At 40.9% G+C, this 19,718-nt stretch overlaps 1 protein-coding gene across 2 annotated transcripts; it reads right to left on the bottom strand.

The window, feature by feature from the left end:
* Positions 1-349: 349 nt before the first annotated feature.
* On the bottom strand, positions 350-19,431 carry RAB18 (RAB18, member RAS oncogene family). 2 transcript variants are annotated; one of them, XM_026084161.1, is made up of 7 exons: positions 19,118-19,411; positions 17,263-17,318; positions 7,878-7,939; positions 6,070-6,142; positions 4,094-4,212; positions 3,947-4,013; positions 350-2,247 (listed from the first exon to the last, which is right to left on the bottom strand). In XM_026084161.1, exons 1-7 carry the CDS (start codon positions 19,183-19,185, stop codon positions 2,072-2,074), a joined length of 621 nt encoding a protein of 206 aa, XP_025939946.1. In that variant the 5' UTR covers positions 19,186-19,411; the 3' UTR covers positions 350-2,071. The 2 variants fall into 2 exon arrangements, with proteins under 2 accessions (XP_025939946.1, XP_025939948.1); XM_026084163.1 differs by lacking the exon at positions 350-2,247 and adding an exon at positions 2,254-3,338 and having other exon boundaries at positions 19,118-19,431.
* Between the last annotated feature and the right edge of the window lie 287 nt (positions 19,432-19,718).

The following is a 19,718-nucleotide window of genomic DNA, read 5'->3' as shown; positions in this document are numbered from 1 at the left end:
TAAATATGCTGTGTCAAGATACTCCTCTCCCTCGCTCCCCCAAAAAAATTTGCAAGGAAAGAGTGAGCAAGTGACTTGATTCTTCTGCAGAACAATACCCACTGTTCAGAGCATCCTGCAGTTCCTTCCTTTGGAAAGGGAAGCTGTCAAAACTGGCAAAAGCAGAATGAAAGATGAATCCGGGTCCTGTGATAAAAGGACCTTTCACAAGAAACTGAAAATTATTAAGTTTCTTCCTGATATAAGGATGCACCCACACTAGGGGGGAAATAGGTATGGAAACAAATTACAGGAATCTGCCAGTAATATGACACTTTGCCCAGATTACTGAAAAAATACTAAAATGACAGCCACTTGTTCAGAGTTTTAATGCTTCTACAAGTTTTCTCTAGCTGCTAGCCTACACAAGACAGAAATCCACAGTAACCTCAGTGCTAAAAAGTAAGACTTGTTTAGCCCGCATATGCTGTATCATGAAACAGTAATACAAATCTAACACTTTAATACAACACGTATGCGTATTCAATATTAATTACATTTACATATTTAAATTATCCTACTACATTAACAATACTATAGTTACAATATTTGGTAAAAACAACTAGCATGGTTAAGTCTTCAAATTTTGGTATTGTTTTCTATCAAGTGTAAAACAGAATAGAAAAAGTTTCCATGTGAAGAATAAAGTGTATTTTAATATATGCAGCCAGATCTGCTGCAAAATACATATCATGTATGCTGACATGTACACAAAACCTTGCAGTAATAAAAGGTACTGTAAGTCACTATATTTACAAGAAACTGGCAAGTAGTGCAGTTTCCCATTGCACTATAGTGATTATTTTTAAAAATTAACATGGCATCTTTGTCTTATCCTTCAGAAATCAGAAATAATCCCTCTTTAAAAATTGACCTTTTTTTAAACTGTATGTACTAGAAAATATACAACTCTACAATAGGAAGAGGTTAGAAAAGTTGAATACTGTGGAAAAAAAATTTATTAGTCTATACAAGTCTTCTGAAACAAACCATTGGCTTCGTTACAGTAAATTCAAGTGAATACTCATTGCAATAGTATTTTCCATACAGAGATCCAAAAGCCATATAACTTCCCATTTAGTATCTGGGACAGGAAGTTATATTTCTGAACAAGTAGCCACACAAAGCAGACGGGATACAAATCTTCATAGCCAGAGTGAGCTACAGTTTAAGATTAAATTACATTACAAACATTTAGGAAAACAAAATGTTTGCACTGAAGTGTGGCAAACCGATTCACAACGAAAGAACAAAGACGTCATTCGAAACTTTTGCCAAAATGAAGACTTTCTGTGGCAGGTCTAGAGTAGACTGCATCATAAAAACCTACAGTGCAAGAGTACCATGAATTTAGTATAGAAATATCACAGGATTAAAACTCCAGTTAAGCAGTCAACCGAAGCAATGATTAAAAGAAAAAAAGGGCATCCCCCAGCTTTGCAAAGGAAGCTTTCAAAGCATCTCTTCAAAAAGGTGCCAAAACTAACTATGGCCTGTGCCAGTTCATATTTTAGACAGCTCTGCAGAAAGACAAAAATTTAGCAGATTTGTCTAAAAATTGTATAATCGTGCTGTTTTTAATACCATAAAAAAGCATTTACTAGAAGAGATGAAATGTAGTATTTATAGCTCGCACGGTTTTCAGGATCTGTGCATACTATATAATTCTATAATTTCAAGAGTATTTAAAAATGAGACAAAAAGCAGACAATGAAGTAATGTCTATGTGTTAGATGGATTTGTTTAGAGTAGTTACATGATGAATGTATATGAGCATAAAATTCTGAGTGCATTTGTTCTTGCACATTATTTATGCTACTTATAAAAACCTGAAGATTGCAAATTGGGCATGCTTACCATAATGTTTTCAAACTGGGAAAGCTGCAGAACATTTTTCCTACAAGTGTTCACTGCCATGATACAAAACAAATATGTGCAAACTGCAAGGTCCCTAAAAATAGCATTTAAYGAATTTATTTACAGAAAGATGTTACTATCTGTTTAAATATGCAAAGAATAAGCTTCCCAAAGTTTATAACATAGAGCAGTATCCACCACATGCTCCTCCTCCATATCCTTCTTCCTTGTTTGATAACTTTACACCTCTGTTTTGGCTCTCACTCTCCCACAGTCCAGGAGTCTGAATGATTTTTTCAACAAGTTCTTCAAAGGCACACTGTACACCATCACATGTTTTTGCACTTGCCTCTGGAGAAGGGATGCAAGAAATCAGATGTTAGCATAGCTTCCACCAATAACTTGTTCAGTAGTTCTTCTTTCAGATAACTCTTAACCTACAACCTCAACTTATTCACAAGTTCTAGAATCAGTATAGAAACACACATCTGGAGCATGAGACTTATTACCAAACTGTACACAATCATAAGCTCTGATTATCTTCATCATTAGTATAATTTTTAGCAAGTTTAACAGCTGAAAAAAGATCCACTATGCTGCAGAACACACCACTGTACTTCTACAATACATTCTACAGTAATGCAATCATACCAAAATTAGCAGATATGCAGACTCACATTGCCACATAAGGCAATAACTCAAAGACTCTCCTATAAAAAATGGCTTCCAAGATGAACATCACTGGACTACATGGGGACAACTATACCCTAGCTTTATTTTTATCCGCTTGTTATAAACATGCAGAAAGCATTTCAGTAGAAAGGCAGGCAGGCTCTACCACCTCAAGATGTCTGATGAATCTGGCCACCATTCCATATTTCAGTTCTCCACACTGATCAGGACCACAGTACACAAGATCATAAGGTCTTATGTACACAGGTCATAAGAAGCAAGGAACTCTGTAGCATGCAATTCTGCATCAGCCTCCATGATATAGTTCATCCAGTAATAAAGTAATAAAGGATCTTATTTGTTTTGCAATTAGCAGAATTCTAGGTAATTTCATTCAGGATCTTTAGTAAAATCCAAGAAACTTTTGTTCACAGGGTATATTATGAAAGCAAACAAATACCATCTGTAACTGTTCAGTTACACTGCAAGATTGCCCTGCTCTTCTATACAGCTCTGCAGATATCTAGCTCATTTTTACATATATTTTAAGCCTCGTATTTCTTTTCACTTTCCATGCACTTAACAGCTTGTGCCCCAACTTCAAGCTTCCTCCGTTTCCACATCTGACACCGAAGCCTGAAGCAAACACAGCAAGGTACTAGACGGAGATACATCATTAATCAGAGAGAAGAAACACAATCTAAAGTACAGGAATTCTCGATGAACTGCTTTGCCACTGGAGTCATCCTTTAAAGTAATCCTTGCTGATCCTTAAATGAAACAGGTAATAAACTTGTGCATGAAGAGTCATTTATCATCACAAGGCTTTGACTACAAGACCCATCTCATTTTGCAGCAAGATGATACCAACATCTTTCCTCCAGTCACGATGTTACTATTCCATCCCACCCACCATTTACAAGTTAATGATGTTACATCCCAGTTTTAATGCGGATTTCTGTCAAGTACAAGCCCCTTTGCTATACTGAAAGCTGACCATTAGTACCAGTTTGCCATCTTTCATTTTGCTACTGTTATTAATTCAGCAACTAGCTCTGGACAGAGCTAGTTATCAGACAATTAACCAAAGTTTCAAAAAAGCTAAAACAGATTCTGTCAGACCACAATAGGGCCAGTACTCCACCCTTAATCCTTATGCATCTCAGTGTACTCATCTACAATTCGACTTGAAATCTGGACATATTTAGAGACATTCTTAAACAAGATGAGAATACCCATAACCCTTGCAGTTACTGCAGCTGAGAAGTACCATTAATTAGACTGTATGTATAAAAACTACCAGGAGTGCTGCCGAAGTAGTAGTTTTCATTATGTAACAGAAAAATCAAGATTATCTTTGCAAATATCTGTAACATACCTATGAACAACATGGAATGTTTTCTTGCAAATTTGAGACCTTCATTTCTGTCAACTTCACGGTTTTCCTACAATAAGACATAATATTAATATGTACTATGACCAATATACAGTAACAGACTATTCATCACAGTTGAATTCAGTTTACCTTATCAATCTTGTTTCCAACTAGCATTTTAACTATGTCATTCCTTGTGCAGTATGTTTCCAATTCATTTAACCAGTTATCCAGCTTGACAAAGGTATCCCTTCTGGTGACATCATAAACTGAAAGATATCAGCAATATTATTTTGCAACATTTTTTCCAAGAAACACAGCTTTCATTACAAAATGAGCAAGAATAATAGCTTTTTGAATAGGAAAAAAAACAAAGAGGAATTCCAAGGATTCCAGCAATCACTGATGATACTACTGCCGAGCAACTTTAATATTCAGTGATTTTCTGTTCTCAGACTAATCTGTGTTTAGACAACCTAGTTTTCAGGCTAGAGACTATCATTCTCCGAAGAATTACACGCTTGCAGACCTCTGCTGTAGCATACTAGCAACAACATTATACACAAGATATGCCAAAAGGATGACAGTTCTCTGCACTGAGTCTCTCTCTCACTTGTGATAATTAAGACTTGTATGACGCTACTGTTGTGTTGCGGATTTAGCTAAGGAAGTAAACTGGGTTTTTGGCATCATCTGGTCCTCAAAAAATCCCAGTGAACTACTGAACCCTACTATAGGTTTCTCAGTATTTTAGTGCTTCAAACTATTTAGCATTTGTGTAAGGTATAAGCAATAAGACAAGCTAAAAGCAGAAACTTCAGACAAAAAGCAGACCTTGTTAGCCTTAAAAACTACCACCCAAGTGACCATCTAAATTTACAGCTAGCACAGACACCATTTCAAGCTACAGAGCTATTTTTTCCTTCATAGACTCATTTCCCATGACCAGGCTGGCATAAAAAGCTGGTTTAAAAATCAAACCTACAGCTTGGCTTGAACACATAACCTTATCTTTAGGAAGCTGTTTAACACAGACATAATCAGGAAGAGAAGATTATTAAAAGAAAAAAATTAGAGAACAATCAACAGTAGAACTTTCAGGCTCCCAGACTGTGCTTGTTTACTTTCAGGGCTCTCATCAGTTAGTAGCAAGTTAAGTGCCAGCAAGTGGAAGCAAATGACCTGACAAGACATGTCTTGACAGCATCTCTCACTCTACTTGCAAGATAATGCACCTCAAAGTCGGGAAACAGTACACACAAAACCTACCAGGAACAGTTTCATAACACAAGTTATTTTAAGTTAAGAGCTTAACCAGACACAGTAATTGTAGAGCCAGTCTTACCAAGAATTCTCTGAAGTCAGAGGCACTTCAAACATACAAACAAAATCTTAAAAAAATATATAACCTTCTCTACCCTTAATTTCTTTAGTTTAACCCCTCAATTCTAGCAGTGGAGAAGCAGAACTTCAGAGCTCAGTGCATAGTTAATAGGTTTTCATATCGAAAGAAAAGCAAGAGATATTTCACTAGAAAGTTGCAATTATGTGGTTTGGCCTAGGTTTCTTCTACTGACTGGTGGATTTTATACTCCCAACTAGTCTTTTCTAAGTGATTTTGACTGTGTAATACCCCATCAGTACAGAAACACAAATAGCAAAAAATGACAGATTCCACAATGTTTAAGGCAATTTCATTAGCAAAAAGGAATGGGGGAAGGAAAAGAGAAGGCTGCATACATACCCATAGAGAAAGAACACTTTCTGAGGATAAAAGAAAATCTTTTGACTCTAGGCTTACTAAGCACAGGCAAAAAGCAGAGGTAGTAAACAGGGTGCAAAGTCTTAGCAGTACAGGGACAGCTCCAAGCTATCCACTGAAAAAACAGTAGATTCTATTTCATGCTAAATCAGTGGTTCTCAGACTAGTGAGACAGACTGCATGAGAAAGGTCAGACATCAAACTCAAGATGCTTTAATATCAGCTGTTGAACACACCAGTTTAGAAACCAGTAACTTTTAGAATCAATTAGATATTACAGAAAGGTTACACAGAGTTCATATAACTCAAATGCACTAGAAAACCACCAAGCATTATTCAAAATAGCATGCAAAGTTATACTTACCTAAAATAACACCCTGTGCACCTCTGTAGTAACTGGGTGTTAATGTTCTGAACCGCTCCTGACCTGCGGTATCCTAAAAAGCCATTCAGAAAGTTCCATTATTCAAAATTTGAGCAAAATCTAGTTTAGCTCTCACAGATATTCCGCTTCTAACAAATACACAAAATAAGATTCAAAGTCATTTAGAATATACAACTACCAGAATAACTGAGTTTATAACCTCCTCTGCCATTTTACTGCACGTGAGCTTTAGACCCTACATAGCATGCCCTGGGAAACAGCTTTAAACTGTTAAGTGTAGTGAGTAACACAACTACATAGCAATAAGGTAGTTATTTCTGCTGAAGTAGTTGCTCTGTAGCTTGTAAAACCACAAAAACAAGTGTAGCTGCAGCACTAGGTTTAAGATCTTGTAACAAGCATCAGAACCTGCAGCAACAAAACCAGTTCCCTGACTTTTAACAGTATCATCTTTGATTCAGAGCCAGAGTAAATGCATTTAACATGCCGCGACAGAGAAGATAGAGTTTTTCTGTTTTTTAAGTGAAGTTGGATTTACACCCTCAAATACATTACAGTGTCAAGAGCTCTACAAAAACAAGGATAAGAATGCCAATGTCCTCTTCGAGACTAAGCTATAGTGCAAGCTATCTTCAGCACTACACACATTGCAGACTTCGGCATCAAAGACTTTAATAGCTTCCTCTGAGTTATCCCCGGTTAGAAGCTTGCTGCTGGTAGGTTTCTCATTTTTGTCAACTGAGGTCACCTTCATGAACACAAATGTAAAGGGAGCAAACAATCCCATAACCTTTGCAGCGCACACAACAGAGTATGGGTTCAAAATGGTTCCCTGACAAAGGGCCTAAGTATCTGAAGTAGGCTTTCCAACTTTCTACAACTCAATCAACCACACAATCTCAAACTAGTTTTCTGTCATGGTACACCTTTACAAGCTTTTGTCCTCACAGAATTATTTCTTCAGAAGGAGAGAAATTATTCACCAAARACGACAAACCCTAAAAGAGTCCTATGTAACAATTTCTGCCCCATGATCACTGATCATTCTGCTATCAATCTTTCTCCTCCCACACGTCTAGACGTCTCTGAAGTTCTTGCAATTTTTTTCCTTGTCAAACCCATTCATTTCTGTGATGATTACTGCCATCTTTCTAAGACAGAAGTCATGTTTGTTACTTGAAATTTGAAGCACCCTCAAAGCAAAGAAAAAGTTGTAATACGAATTTCACGTTTCACTACTTCCTTCCAAGCAGAAAAGGTCAGCTATCCTGATATGAGAAACAAGGTTTTATTCCAGCTTCCTACAAGAAGTCACAGTTGAGTTAAAATACTCAAAACAGGTTTTAAGTTACACAAACACGAAAGCCAGTTGGAAGATCAGAGAATATTAAATAAAAAACAAATAAGTTTGGAAGTACTTTTTCATCCTTGACACGAATTCAGAAGTACTACTTTCAACTAGAGTAGATGCTGAGCGTTCTAAGGCTAACACCGCAAATATTACCTCTCCCTCTTCCAGCTGCATCAATTATGTAAAACTGAACTCAAGCATATACAAGCCTCTCTTTAAATGAGAAGTACTAAGCTTTTTCGGCTAAAAATTGTTTGGAGAAGTTTCTGAGCATAAATTGAATATGCAATAGAAGATGAATATTCTTAACCTCCCACTCCTCTAAATTGCCCTCATTAAATAAGAAAGAAAGATACTGGTTCTATACAGCTAGATTATACAAACCATAACTATTCCTAAAACAAAGTAACACATTAGGAACTTGGGGGGAACTTACCCATATTGCCAGTTTAGCTTTATTTCCATCAACTGAAATAGTTTTCACCTTGAAGTCCACACCTAGAAGAGGAAAAATATTTTGGTTGCTCAAGCATATACTACAACCATTTTTACAACAGAAAGAAAAAAGAAAAAGAAAAAAAAGAACTCTAAAAACAGGCTGTGCTTTGACAGGAGCAGGATGAGTAAGTTTTGTCAGTTACTTCTAAACCTTGTTCTCAAAACTTAAGGTTGTGCAATGAAAGACTTCTGCAAAAGCCCAAGGACCTTTTAGGCCATTGACTCAGCAAATATTTTATAGAAGTGTATTAAAGCACTGTATTCCTGGACAAATATTCAAGTTTACCATTCAAATGGGTTAACTTTCTATTCAATACTCAAATGTGTGTTACCTCCTCGGGCGAGTTAGTGGTCTTGAAGAACAACATACTTCAAAATAAAGGATGAAGCAGCATTCAGATACGGAAACAGAGCAAGCAGTCAGATTGTTTGGAACAGCTTACCAAGTCTCATCAAGGCAGTTAGCCTGAGGTAAACTGGTATGAACAGAGATTCATCTAATACATGACCTCTATTCTGCAGGAAATAGTGTTAGATAACATTAGTCCTTCTAGCAAAGATCTGTTAAATAAGCTTTGGGTTACAGGAAGTATGCATCTTACAGAGATTCTAGCAGCATCAGGAACTCACTATTACCACCTTCTTGCCAAGTGAGAAGCACAAAGGCAATGTGGTAATTTGTTGATAACAGCTACCTATCTCGACATATGAGAAGTAGTTTCAGTAAAGAAGAAATAAATAACAGCCTACTATGTGGCCAAGAACAAAGCTGCACAAAACTCAAGCCAAGGACAAGAAGATGTTAATGAGTGTGCAGTTAAAGGATACAGCAACACATACCAATTTGAGACTGGGTACAGTTATGTTATGTTCCATTTTACTGTAGTTTAATCTTTAAATTACTAATAGCAAATAACTGGAAGTAGGTTTAAACTTTTTGGGGGTGACTCATTCCCCACCAAGCAGTAGTCCTGAAATGAAGTCAACAGTAGCATGAAAAGTTGATACCTTAATATACAAACAATTTTCAAGTGTAACAGCAGACAAAAAGTTTATACATTTTGACTTAAGATGGTAGCCATATTTGCTACAGTAAAAATAAGAATTATTGTTTTATTATTCTAACACAGAACACTTAAACAGTGCCTCATAACTATGTCGCACCTAGGTTCCCAAGGCTATGCAGATTATGAATAATGCAAATGCCTGTCAAAAGACACTCAACTTAAAGTCACAGAGGGTATTCAGGATGCACACTGCAAGCAGACTCATGAAGTCACTACAACTGTGATTTAAGAGAGGTTAAAAAAAATCCACGCAATTTTTATTCCATTGAGCCACAGCTAGGTAGTTTCCCTGAAGTGTCAAGAACAAGTAAAAACCTAATGAATTATGATTTTCAGATTGTATTTTACAGCAGAGCATTGATGATAACTTCTTGACACAGGTGGTGGAGGAGCCAACAAGGAGAGGTGTGCTGCTGGACCTCGTACTAACAAACAAAGAAGGACTGGTTGAAGATGTGAAGGTCGGGGGCAGCCTTGGCTGCAGTGACCATGAGATGGTGGAGTTCAGGATCCTGCGAGGAGGAGGCAGGGCACTAAGTAGGATCGCAACCCTAGACTTCAGGAGAGCAAACTTTGGCCTCTTCAGGGACCTACTTGGAGGAATCCCATGGGTTAGGGCCCTAGAAGGAAGGGGCGTTCAAGAGAGCTGGTTAATATTCAAACACCACCTCCTCCAGGCTCAAGAGCGGTGCATCCCTATGAGTAGGAAGTCAAGCAAAGGAGGTAGGAGACCTGCACGGATGAGCAAGAAGCTCCTGGCAAAACTCAAMCAGAAGRAGGAAGTATACAGAAAGTGGAAAGGGGGACRGGCCACTTGGGAGGAATATAGGAACGTTGCCAGAGTATGCAGGGATGTGACGAGGAAGGCTAAGGCCCGTTTGGAATTAAATCTGGCTAGAGATGTCAAGGACAACAAGAAGGGCTTCTTCCAATACATCAGTAGCAAAAGGAAGACTAGGGAAAATGTGGGACCTTTGCTGAATGGGGTGGGTGCCCTGCTGACAAAGGATGCAGAGAAGGCAGAGTTACTGAATGCCTTCTTTGCTTCAGTCTTTACTGCTCAGGCCAGCCCTCAGGAATCCCAGACCCTGGAGGCAAGAGAGAAAGTCTGGAGAAAGGAAGACTTTCCCTTGGTCGAGGAGKATTGGGTTAGAGATCATTTAAGCAAACCTGACACCCACAAATCCATGGGCCCTGATGGGATGCACCCATGAGTGCTGAGGAAGCTRGCAGATGTTATTGCTAGGCCACTCTCCATCATCTTTGAAAAGTCATGGAGAACAGGAGAGGTGCCTGAGGACTGGAAGAAAGCCAATGTCACCCCAGTCTTCAAAAAGGGCAAGAAGGAGGACCCAGGGAACTGCAGGCCAGTCAGCCTCGCCTCCATCCCTGGAAAGGTGATGGAGCAGCTCATCCTGGAGGCTATCTCCAAGCATGTGGAGGAAAAGGTGGTGATCAGGAGTAGTCAGCACGGCTTCACCAAGGGGAAATCATGCCTAACCAATCTGATAGCCTTCTACGATGGAATGACTGGCTGGGTAGATGAGGGGAGAGCAGTGGATGTTGTCTACCTTGACTTCAGCAAGGCTTTTGACACTGTCTCCCATAACATCTTCATAGATAAGCTCAGGAAGTGTGGGTTAGATGAGTGGACAGTGAGGTGGATTGAGAACTGGCTGAATGGCAGAGCTCAGAGAGTTGTGATCAGTGGCACAGAGTCTAGTTGGAGGCCTGTAGCTAGCAGTGTCCCCCAGGGGTCAGTACTGGGTCCAGTCTTGTTCAACTTCTTCATCAATGACCTGGATGAAGGGACAGAGTGCACCCTCAGCAAGTCTGCTGCTGAAACTAAACTGGGAGGAGTGGCTGATACACCAGAAGGCTGTGCTGCCATTCAGAGAGACCTGGACAGGCTGGAGAGTTGAGCGGAGAGGAACCTCATGAAGTTCAGTAAAAGGAAGTGCAGGGTCCTGCACCTAGGGAGGAATAACCCCATGCGCCAGGACAGGTTGGGGGTTGACCTGCTGGAAGACAGCTCTGCGGAGAAGGACCTGGGAGTGCTGGTGGACACCAAGTTAAGCATGAGGCAGCAATGTGCCCTTGTGGCCAAGAAGGCCAATGGTATCCTGGGGGGCATCAGGAAGAGTGTTGCCAGCAGGTCGAGGGAGGTGATTCTCCCCCTCTACTCAGCCCTGGGGAGGCCACATCTGGAGTGCTGCGTCCAGTTCTGGGCTCCCCAGTACAAGAGGGATGTGGCACTACTGGAGCAAGTCCAGCGAAGGGCCACAAAGATGATTAGGGGACTGGAGCATCTCTCTTATGAGGAAAGGCTGAGAGAGCTGGGCCTGTTTAGCTTGGAGAAGAGAAGGCTGAGAGGAGATCTTATCAACGTGTACAARTATCTKAAGGGAGGGTGTCAAGAGGATGGGACCAGACTCTTTTCAGTGGTGCCCAGCGACAGGACACAAGGCAACGGGCACAAACTGAAACACAGGAAGTTCCATCTGAACATGAGGAAAAACTTCTTCACTGTGAGGGTGACAGAGCACTGGAACAGGTTGSCCAGAGAGGTTGTGAAGTCTCCTTCTCTGGAGATTTTCAAAACCTGCCTGGACCCGATCCTTTGCAATGTGCTCTAGGTGACCCTGCTTGAGCGGGGGGGGGTTGGACTAGATGATCTCCAGAGGTCCCTTCCAACCTCAGCAATTCTGTATCCTGCTCCCCTTCAGTGGATAGACACAACACCTTGTGCCTAGATAGTTATGCAATTTTCATTGCACAGAAAATGCACACACACTTTTAACTCAAAGCTGACAGCAACACAAAGATATCACTTCAAATTCTGCATGAGCAATACAAGTAAATTCGAAACTAAAATGGTGAACAAATTCCATGTATTATAGCTTGGTTATTGAAAAAATAAGAGTATGAAAGTTAGCTAAAAGCACACTAAAATATATCCTTTGAAAAGTGATCAAGAAGTGGGAAATATATTTCTGGCATAGCAAGGATTTCAACACATGCAAAAAAAACAGTTAAGGAAGAAAAGTTGTTTAAATAACTAGGTCTCTGATAATCGGTCTGCATTGATAGGACAAGCGGAAAACTACAGAGCTCAAGAAAATCTCACTAAATTGAACAAACAGAGCAGTTATGGTCTCTAAATACTTCAGCGAAATGCACAGATTTGCTTGTGTGACAAATATCAGCTCAGAGCTTGCAAGAAGAGTGATGGTTCTAGCCTTGATAACAGAAAGCTGACAGAGCTTTACATTGTGCCTTGGAAGGCAGCCAGAAACAAGAAAGCACTATTACACTATGCTGCTGTGTGTTGACACCTACTGCCTTCACCAAACAGACTCAGCATTGCACACTAACATACTGCAGACCTACAGTCAGGCAGAAACAATTCTGTCACTGTCATGCTACTCTGGCATTTAGGCCAGCATGCCACATTGAATTTATCCCAAGTGCAACATCAGCTGGAGTGTATTATCTATGTTGTAAGTAACTGGCAAGTTGGGCAGCTAAGAGTTGCAAGACTAAGTGCAAGGAAGGCCAAAAAGCTAAGAGACATCAGATGTAAATACAAATATGCATGCAATACATTGCTTCATTTATAAAATAAGGATTGCACTGAAAATTTATCTAGAAGCTCTCATACAAAGAACAAGCAATTATGCACAAGCAGCAAGGACAACAGACAAAATACTGGGGTATAGTCTGATAAGATCCTTGTAATAAAGCACTGAACTAATTTGCCTCAAGAAAATGCAAGGAGGAGATAGGTGATCTGGCAGAATGAAACAGCAAGACACATTTAGTCCAGCTGAAGCTACCAGGAGTCAAAGTATTTGTCAGCTCAAAGCTGCTCATGCTCCTGAAAATACCATAGGATTATTAGAAAATTCTGACAAAAAGAACCACACACACACAAATTGACAGATTAGGTTCTAATATTAAATTGGACCCACTAGCTGTAGGTTTTCACAAGCTACAAAGACAAGGCATCTTTATGTCTCAATAGGTCATCGCAAGGGACCGATTATGCTGCAGTTAAGGCTTTACTCACGATGTCATTATTACATATAGCATATGCATCTCATCATTTCCTAACCCAAATAAAAACTATAGCCACCTCAACCAGATCAACAGTCAGTATGTACCAATGACATTAAAGGACAAAAGGTTTGAACTTGGCATCTAGGATCTGTTTTCATAATATCTACATTCTTGAAGATATTCAAAACCTGACTGGGCACAGTTATGGGCAACCTGCTCTAGTTAACCCCGCTCGAGCCTGAGGCTGGACCAGATGACCTCCAGAGGTGCCTTCCAACCCCAACTATTCTGTGATTCATACTAGGAAACAGTTATATCTAAGACCTCGCTCCAAATATTTATATCTATATGGACAACCACAAATCCACATCATGTTCTAAAACTTTCATGATTGGGGCCCTCCTAGCTCTACTGCATGATACTACTACAAACATCAGCTAGAGGTACCTAACAGCTATGGTGATCCAGGGCAGTATTTGCTCAGTCTATGGAACTTTCCTTTCCTTTTTCCGCCAAATGACCATGTACATTCCAGGTTAGTATATTTGTTTCAGAATTCAAACTCTGAATTGTTCAATTAATGCTCATATTGTATACTCTTTTACCCTCTCCACATAAGACACAGACATCTTATTCCGCCAGTAGTAAGCCTTGAGGTATTGCTATTTAATTACCAATAATTAGCTACCACACACGCTGTTCTGTATTTTGACAAAGCCTGAAGAGGTAGAATTACTTCAGGAAATAACTACTTAGTTTCTCAAATAGTTCACTGATGTCAGCTTTCAAGGCTGGTAAAAAGGCTACCTGAGAGCAGCAGAATGAGAACAACCCATTTATAAAGATGCWCAAATTAAGACTGAGCTAGCCTACTGGCATCTGAAATATCAAAGCTAATATAGCTATTCCACACTGACTGCCTGACCCATACAGGTGACATACCAAGGCAGTAATGTGATTCTAAGTATATTCAGTACCAAAACTAGATTAGGATACAAGGTTGCCATCTTCACCATATAGCCTGCTCCAGCCCTGCCTCCTTCTACCCTCTCCTCTCTCAAGAATCCTCAGGTCCCTTGTCAAAAGCAATGGAAAGAACAAAAACAGGCCATGCTCCTCCCCTCAGCTGGGAAGAGACAGGAGCTCTATTGGGTGAACACTGCAGGAGATGCAAAAGCAGATATGCCATGYGCAGAGAGCATCAGTTATATCTCAGAGTCCAGAAGAGAGGAGGCTTCTTTAACCTAGAGGATGGACATGGTAAAGGACCCAGTATTCATTATGATCCAGTTCTCATTTTGGTGATTAGTTCCCAGGGACAGACCCCAGCAAGACTGAATCAACTGGGAAGCAGAAAAAATAAATCCATATGATAATCAACAATTTGCAAAAATCCCCCTGTACACTCCCAGCCTGGAAAAGTATTATGCAACAGCAGCTCTTTTAAGTGGGAAGAAAATGAACTAATGAAGATTCATGACCCAAGCCAACACTGTAGCCATGGGACCAACCTGCTCAGCCTAGCAATTTATCATGATTCTATCATCTAGTCAGCTGAAGGACTGCGTACATTCTTTTATTTCTTCCTTTTGGCTCAAACTTGCATCATGACTAACTCTTCTGGTAACATGTAATACGGTTTCATTCATTCGTGGAAATTTGTTTCATTTTGAAATAAACACACCAAACACATACAAGACTACATTATTACGGCTACTGTTTGATAGGCATTATTCTGAAGCCATAAAAAAAGAGCTTTTACAATTTATGATGGTATAATGTAATCATACCAAATTGCAAAGCATTATCACCAATGCTTTTTTACCAATGTAATAGCACTGATGAAAAAGCTTCAGTAGTCTTCAGATTAGGTTTTGATGTCAGTATTATAAAACACACTATGTTATCTGTTATTCTTAGACAGCAAACCTTCATCTAAAGTTAGCAAGTTTAAGGACTTAACAATCAACTGGACTGTGAGTCAAAATTTGGCCTTTCACTTGAGCAAGTTATCAGCTATGACCCTGACACTATGCGTTCTTCTCCTCACTTAGAGACTTAACTGTTGCCCCATCCTCCTCATAATGCTCCAACCACAAGCCGAGATGGATTTGTAATGCAGACTTTCAACAGATGAAAATATCCACATGAAAGAAGAGCATGTTGTTTGTATTTATCACTGTATGCTTATGGATGAAGACAGACACAGGCAGCAGACATTTAATTTGAGGCTAGTAAGTCTTACATTTATGATAAGATTACAACTATAAAGGAAGTGTTGGATGCTGAGGTATCTAGAAGGTATTAAAAGCACAGAAATATTAGACAGATGCATCTAAGATATTAAATGAAAAGATAACCTATAAACAGCACAAAAAAGTCAAATTTAATTGACTTGAGTGACACAGGGATATCTGAAGATGTTTTTTTATTTTAAATTATCTTGCATCAGGAGTTGTATCCTCAACACACAAACCAGCAAGTATTTCCTCATGGCCTACACTAGTTAAAGGAAAGTAGCAGAAACATGAATGAGTGTTTTGTCCTTTCCAGGAAAAACTAAAATAGTTCTTTTGCTGATGAAACACTAAGTTTAGACTTGACAGCACTTGAAAGCTACCATTTACAACTTCAGTAACAGAGCTCTGAAGTTTTGCCACTGCCCATTAGACGGGCCTGTGAAGTTAGATTACTGATATTCCAAGAATATCTCCACCTATAAGTGGATTTCAGTCTTTCCTGAAGACCATGATTTTGTTCTGCAGAGATCAGCACATAATGGCACCCTGATTTCAATTGGGCCACTGGGTAGTACTGCATCAATAACACCAGTTGGATTTTTTTATTATTATTAAAACAACCTCCACACCTACTCATGAAGTTATACAACATTACCAGGAAAGTCTTAGGAGTACTTAGTAGCATATGCCTGTTTACTGTCTTTGCAAATGATCATTCTCCAATTTTAATATGCTTATACCAGTGATTCTCAGGTGGTAGTCATAGCCAGCAGAAGCTATTTAAAGGTGAAGCAAAGTAAAAGGCGGCTGAACAGATAGTATTAAGAAGTCTCTTATGGACTAGGCTTATCAGTGCCCCACATGAAATAGTACCACTCGAATATCTTATTAACATTAGTGAAAAAGAAATCAGTTTATTCACTTCTTCTCTTAAGCAGTTAGGCAGAGCTGGCTGTTTACCAGCATCTGAACTTAAGGGGGAAAAAAAAAAAAAAAAAACATGATGCAAGTCCTTAGCCAGATCTCTTCCTACAGAGAAAATAAAAAGTTTTAGAATTAAGATGCATTGTGTGGAAATATTTAACTCTCTTCTCCATTATTCTAGTAATTCATTTGGCACAGAGAGCTGCATGATGTTCTTAGAAGTTTCATTTTGCTTCCTTTCACAACCAGGTACATACTATATCCTGCATTCTGGGTCACTCCCTTCTAGCACAATTGATTTCACTGTTGGTAGATATCATACCAACATAGCAATGACACATCACTCTTTTTCAGTAGCTCTAGATTCTTGGCTCTCTTTCATTTTTCTCAAAGTCTAGCTGCCAAGGAAATAACTACTAAGTAGGAGAGGAAAAGCCACATTGCAATTTCCTCCCTATAGAAGAAAAGCAGAGGCCACACAGAGCAGCCCAGTACACTATAGCATTCTTTGGAGCTGCAAGAGCCAACATCCTTTCTAAGGGGTCTTAAGTCCTCTTAAGGTAGCTATGTAGGTATCATATCATGATATGGGTTCTGGACAGCAATATTGCTATTCAAACAACTTGATAGCTATCTTCCACAGATAAATGAGCAGGAGACTCTTATAGTAGCTCTTACACTTCCATTTTAGCCCAAAATGCTGACAAACACTGAACTGCAGATTGTTCTACTAGAGCACTCTGTTCACTCATGACTTTCACCTTCATGATGAAGGGTGACATTTACATCTGTTTTCTCAGCCAAGGATAGAGTTTTGCATAAAGGGGACAACTAAGGGGACAATTACAGCCTGGTACAGTCAATACTCTATACCAATCAACGTTGTATACTAAAACTAAGCCCACATCATTCTTTTCTTACAGAAGAGCAGACATGTCTGAACTTCATTACCAGTTCAGCAAGTGTGAACAAGCTACAATTTTGTACTGAACTTGGTATAAATATTTCTCAAGTAGCATCAGCACATACTTACCAATTGTTGCTGCAAGTTCCGGGTCAAATGTATCATCTGTGAACCGTAGCAGAAGGCTGATAGGGAGGGGAGAAAAATAAGATATAGTATTACAATACCAGGCATTTTATTATTGCAGCATATCCATAGCTTGCCAGAAGCCCATACACTACAAGTGTGAAAGTAACAGAAGATCAGATAGCTAAATAAAGACAGGTCTCAGTTTGCCATCATTTGTCTCCTGTAAAACCCAAAGAAGGGAATGCAGTTATTGCAGTAGCCATGCTCAGTTAGAAGAACCTGGGCCTTTTCCTCTACCATCTACTGCCGAGTATGTGTCTCTGAAAAAAAGTACCACTCAAGTTATCAGATCAGTTGCCCAGAACAGTCACATGCTCTACTTCTCAAAGTGTTTTGTTTCTATCAGATTCTATTTTTACTCTTCTAGAATTTAGTACAGAAGTAAGACATTTTGGGGCTTCATATTGCCTCACATAGTATTTCTGTAAGCTCACGTAGTATTTCTGGGAGCAACTCCTTGACCTGAGCACACAGAACACTAAGGACTACACATCAGAAAAAGGATACTCCCTGAGACTAGGTGTAGGACAGCATTTGGATCAGAAGTCAGGACTCAACCAAGTAGTAGGCCAGGCTAACACAAATTTAACATTTGACCCTGTCTAGTCAAGGAACAGTAAGTGATCCAAAACCAAGAACAGCTTCATATTAAGATGAAGCTCCTCCACCTGAATAGCTATAGCATCATCCTCTCATAGCAGTTTTATTCCTTCTATGTACAGGAAAAGTCTCTTTCAAAAGTGTTTCTGTTTTAAAGGATTAAATATATAACCAGATATAGAAAAACTTTCTGCATATTACCTAAGGAAAAAAAAAAATTCATCGTATACTCTGCCACATATACAAGAGATGACCTCACCTAGAAGAAATTTGCTCAAGTCATGTCTGACACCAAAAGACTATTACAACAGATTATCGATTCAGTAGCTAACAGAAAGAAGTGACCAGCAGATTTTTAATAAATACAGGGTTTGCTAATTAGAAACTTCTACGTTATTTAGGACCATGATAGGAGACTCAGATTACTGACATAAAACATTAAATTTAACATGATGTGTGTGATATATTCCCAGATGCACTTTTGCATTTATGTTCCACTTCCTCTACTAACACCTATGGCACTATCAGGAAGAGAAAAAAAGAAAATAATAATAAGAGACAAAAAAAGGCAGATTAGACACAACCCATGAGAAGGGTGAAAGAAAAAAAAAATCAACCTCGAAGTACTTGGCAAACAGAGTAATTAGTCAACAAAAAAGCCAGTGGTAAAACTACTTCACTCCTTACCTACCTTATATTCCCCTATCCCCTTCCACCCACTGCTGGGACACGTAAGAGACTCTACATATATAAATATATGCGTGTGTGTGAAAACCAGATATGACCCGAAGTGCTATGCAAACGTCTTTCCAGGACGCAGGGCTTTGAGACAGACGGCTCTTGCACGGTAGGACACGGGGAGGCCCAGACCCCCCCGGCAAGGCCGGCCCAGAGCTCTGCCGCGCCTCAGCTTCCAACTGGGTCAGACCAGCTCTGCTCCCCATGGGGGAGAGCTGAGGAGGAGGAGGAGGCCGACAGCCCCGAGGAGGGGCAGCCCCCCGCCTGCAGCAGGGCCGCCCAGGAAGAGGCGAGGACGCCCCCCCGCCCCGGGGCCTGGCCCTCCGCAGGGCGGGCCGCTCCCGGCGGAGGCGGGGGGCGAGGGGGGTCCGACGCGGCGCCGGGTGGGACTAGGCCGGGCCCGGCCGGCGCGCCGCGCCGCCGCACGAGAGGCCGGGGGAGGCGGGCGCCCCCTCACCTGGACTTGCCGACGCCGCTCTCGCCGATGATGAGGATCTTCAGCGTAGTCAGCACGTCCTCGTCCATCCTGCCAGCGCGCCCGGCCCGTCCCCGTCCCCAGCCCCAGCCCCGACCGACTCTCCCTGCGCCTGCGCGTCCAGCCGACCCTTCTCACGCGCCCCCTCGCCACCTCCCCCGCGCATGCGCCGCGGGCGCCTCAGGTGTGCCAGTGGCCCGGGGAGAAGGAGAAAAACATCCCCCGCCCTGCGGGTGGCGCATGCGCACTGGCCGGGAGCCGAGGAGCCGGTTGTTTGTTTACCGCGGGTGGGGAAAGGGGCGGCCGGCGCGCGGCGGCCTTGTGGCGGGGCGGGGCCAGTGCGCGCATGCGCGCGGCAGGCCTGTGGCGGGGCGGGGTCAGTGCGCGCATGCGCGCGGCAGGCTTGTGACGGGGCGGGCGCTAAGAGGGGGCCTCTCTTCTGCAGGGGTTAGATGCTTTTCGGGTCCGTCCATCCATTTCCTTGTTATCATTCTTCCATTCTGTTCATCCCCAGGGGCCTACCAGAGCGTATTGATTACGTCTGTTAGTTACACATKCCCCTGGGGAGCTAAAGGCCGAAGCC

This window comes from Apteryx rowi, unplaced genomic scaffold (assembly GCF_003343035.1).
Source record: "Apteryx rowi isolate R43461 unplaced genomic scaffold, aptRow1 scaffold_628, whole genome shotgun sequence".
NCBI lineage: Eukaryota > Metazoa > Chordata > Aves > Apterygiformes > Apterygidae > Apteryx > Apteryx rowi.
The sequence above is the reverse complement of the archived record's forward strand: the minus strand, read 5'-3'. Positions and strand labels throughout refer to the sequence as shown.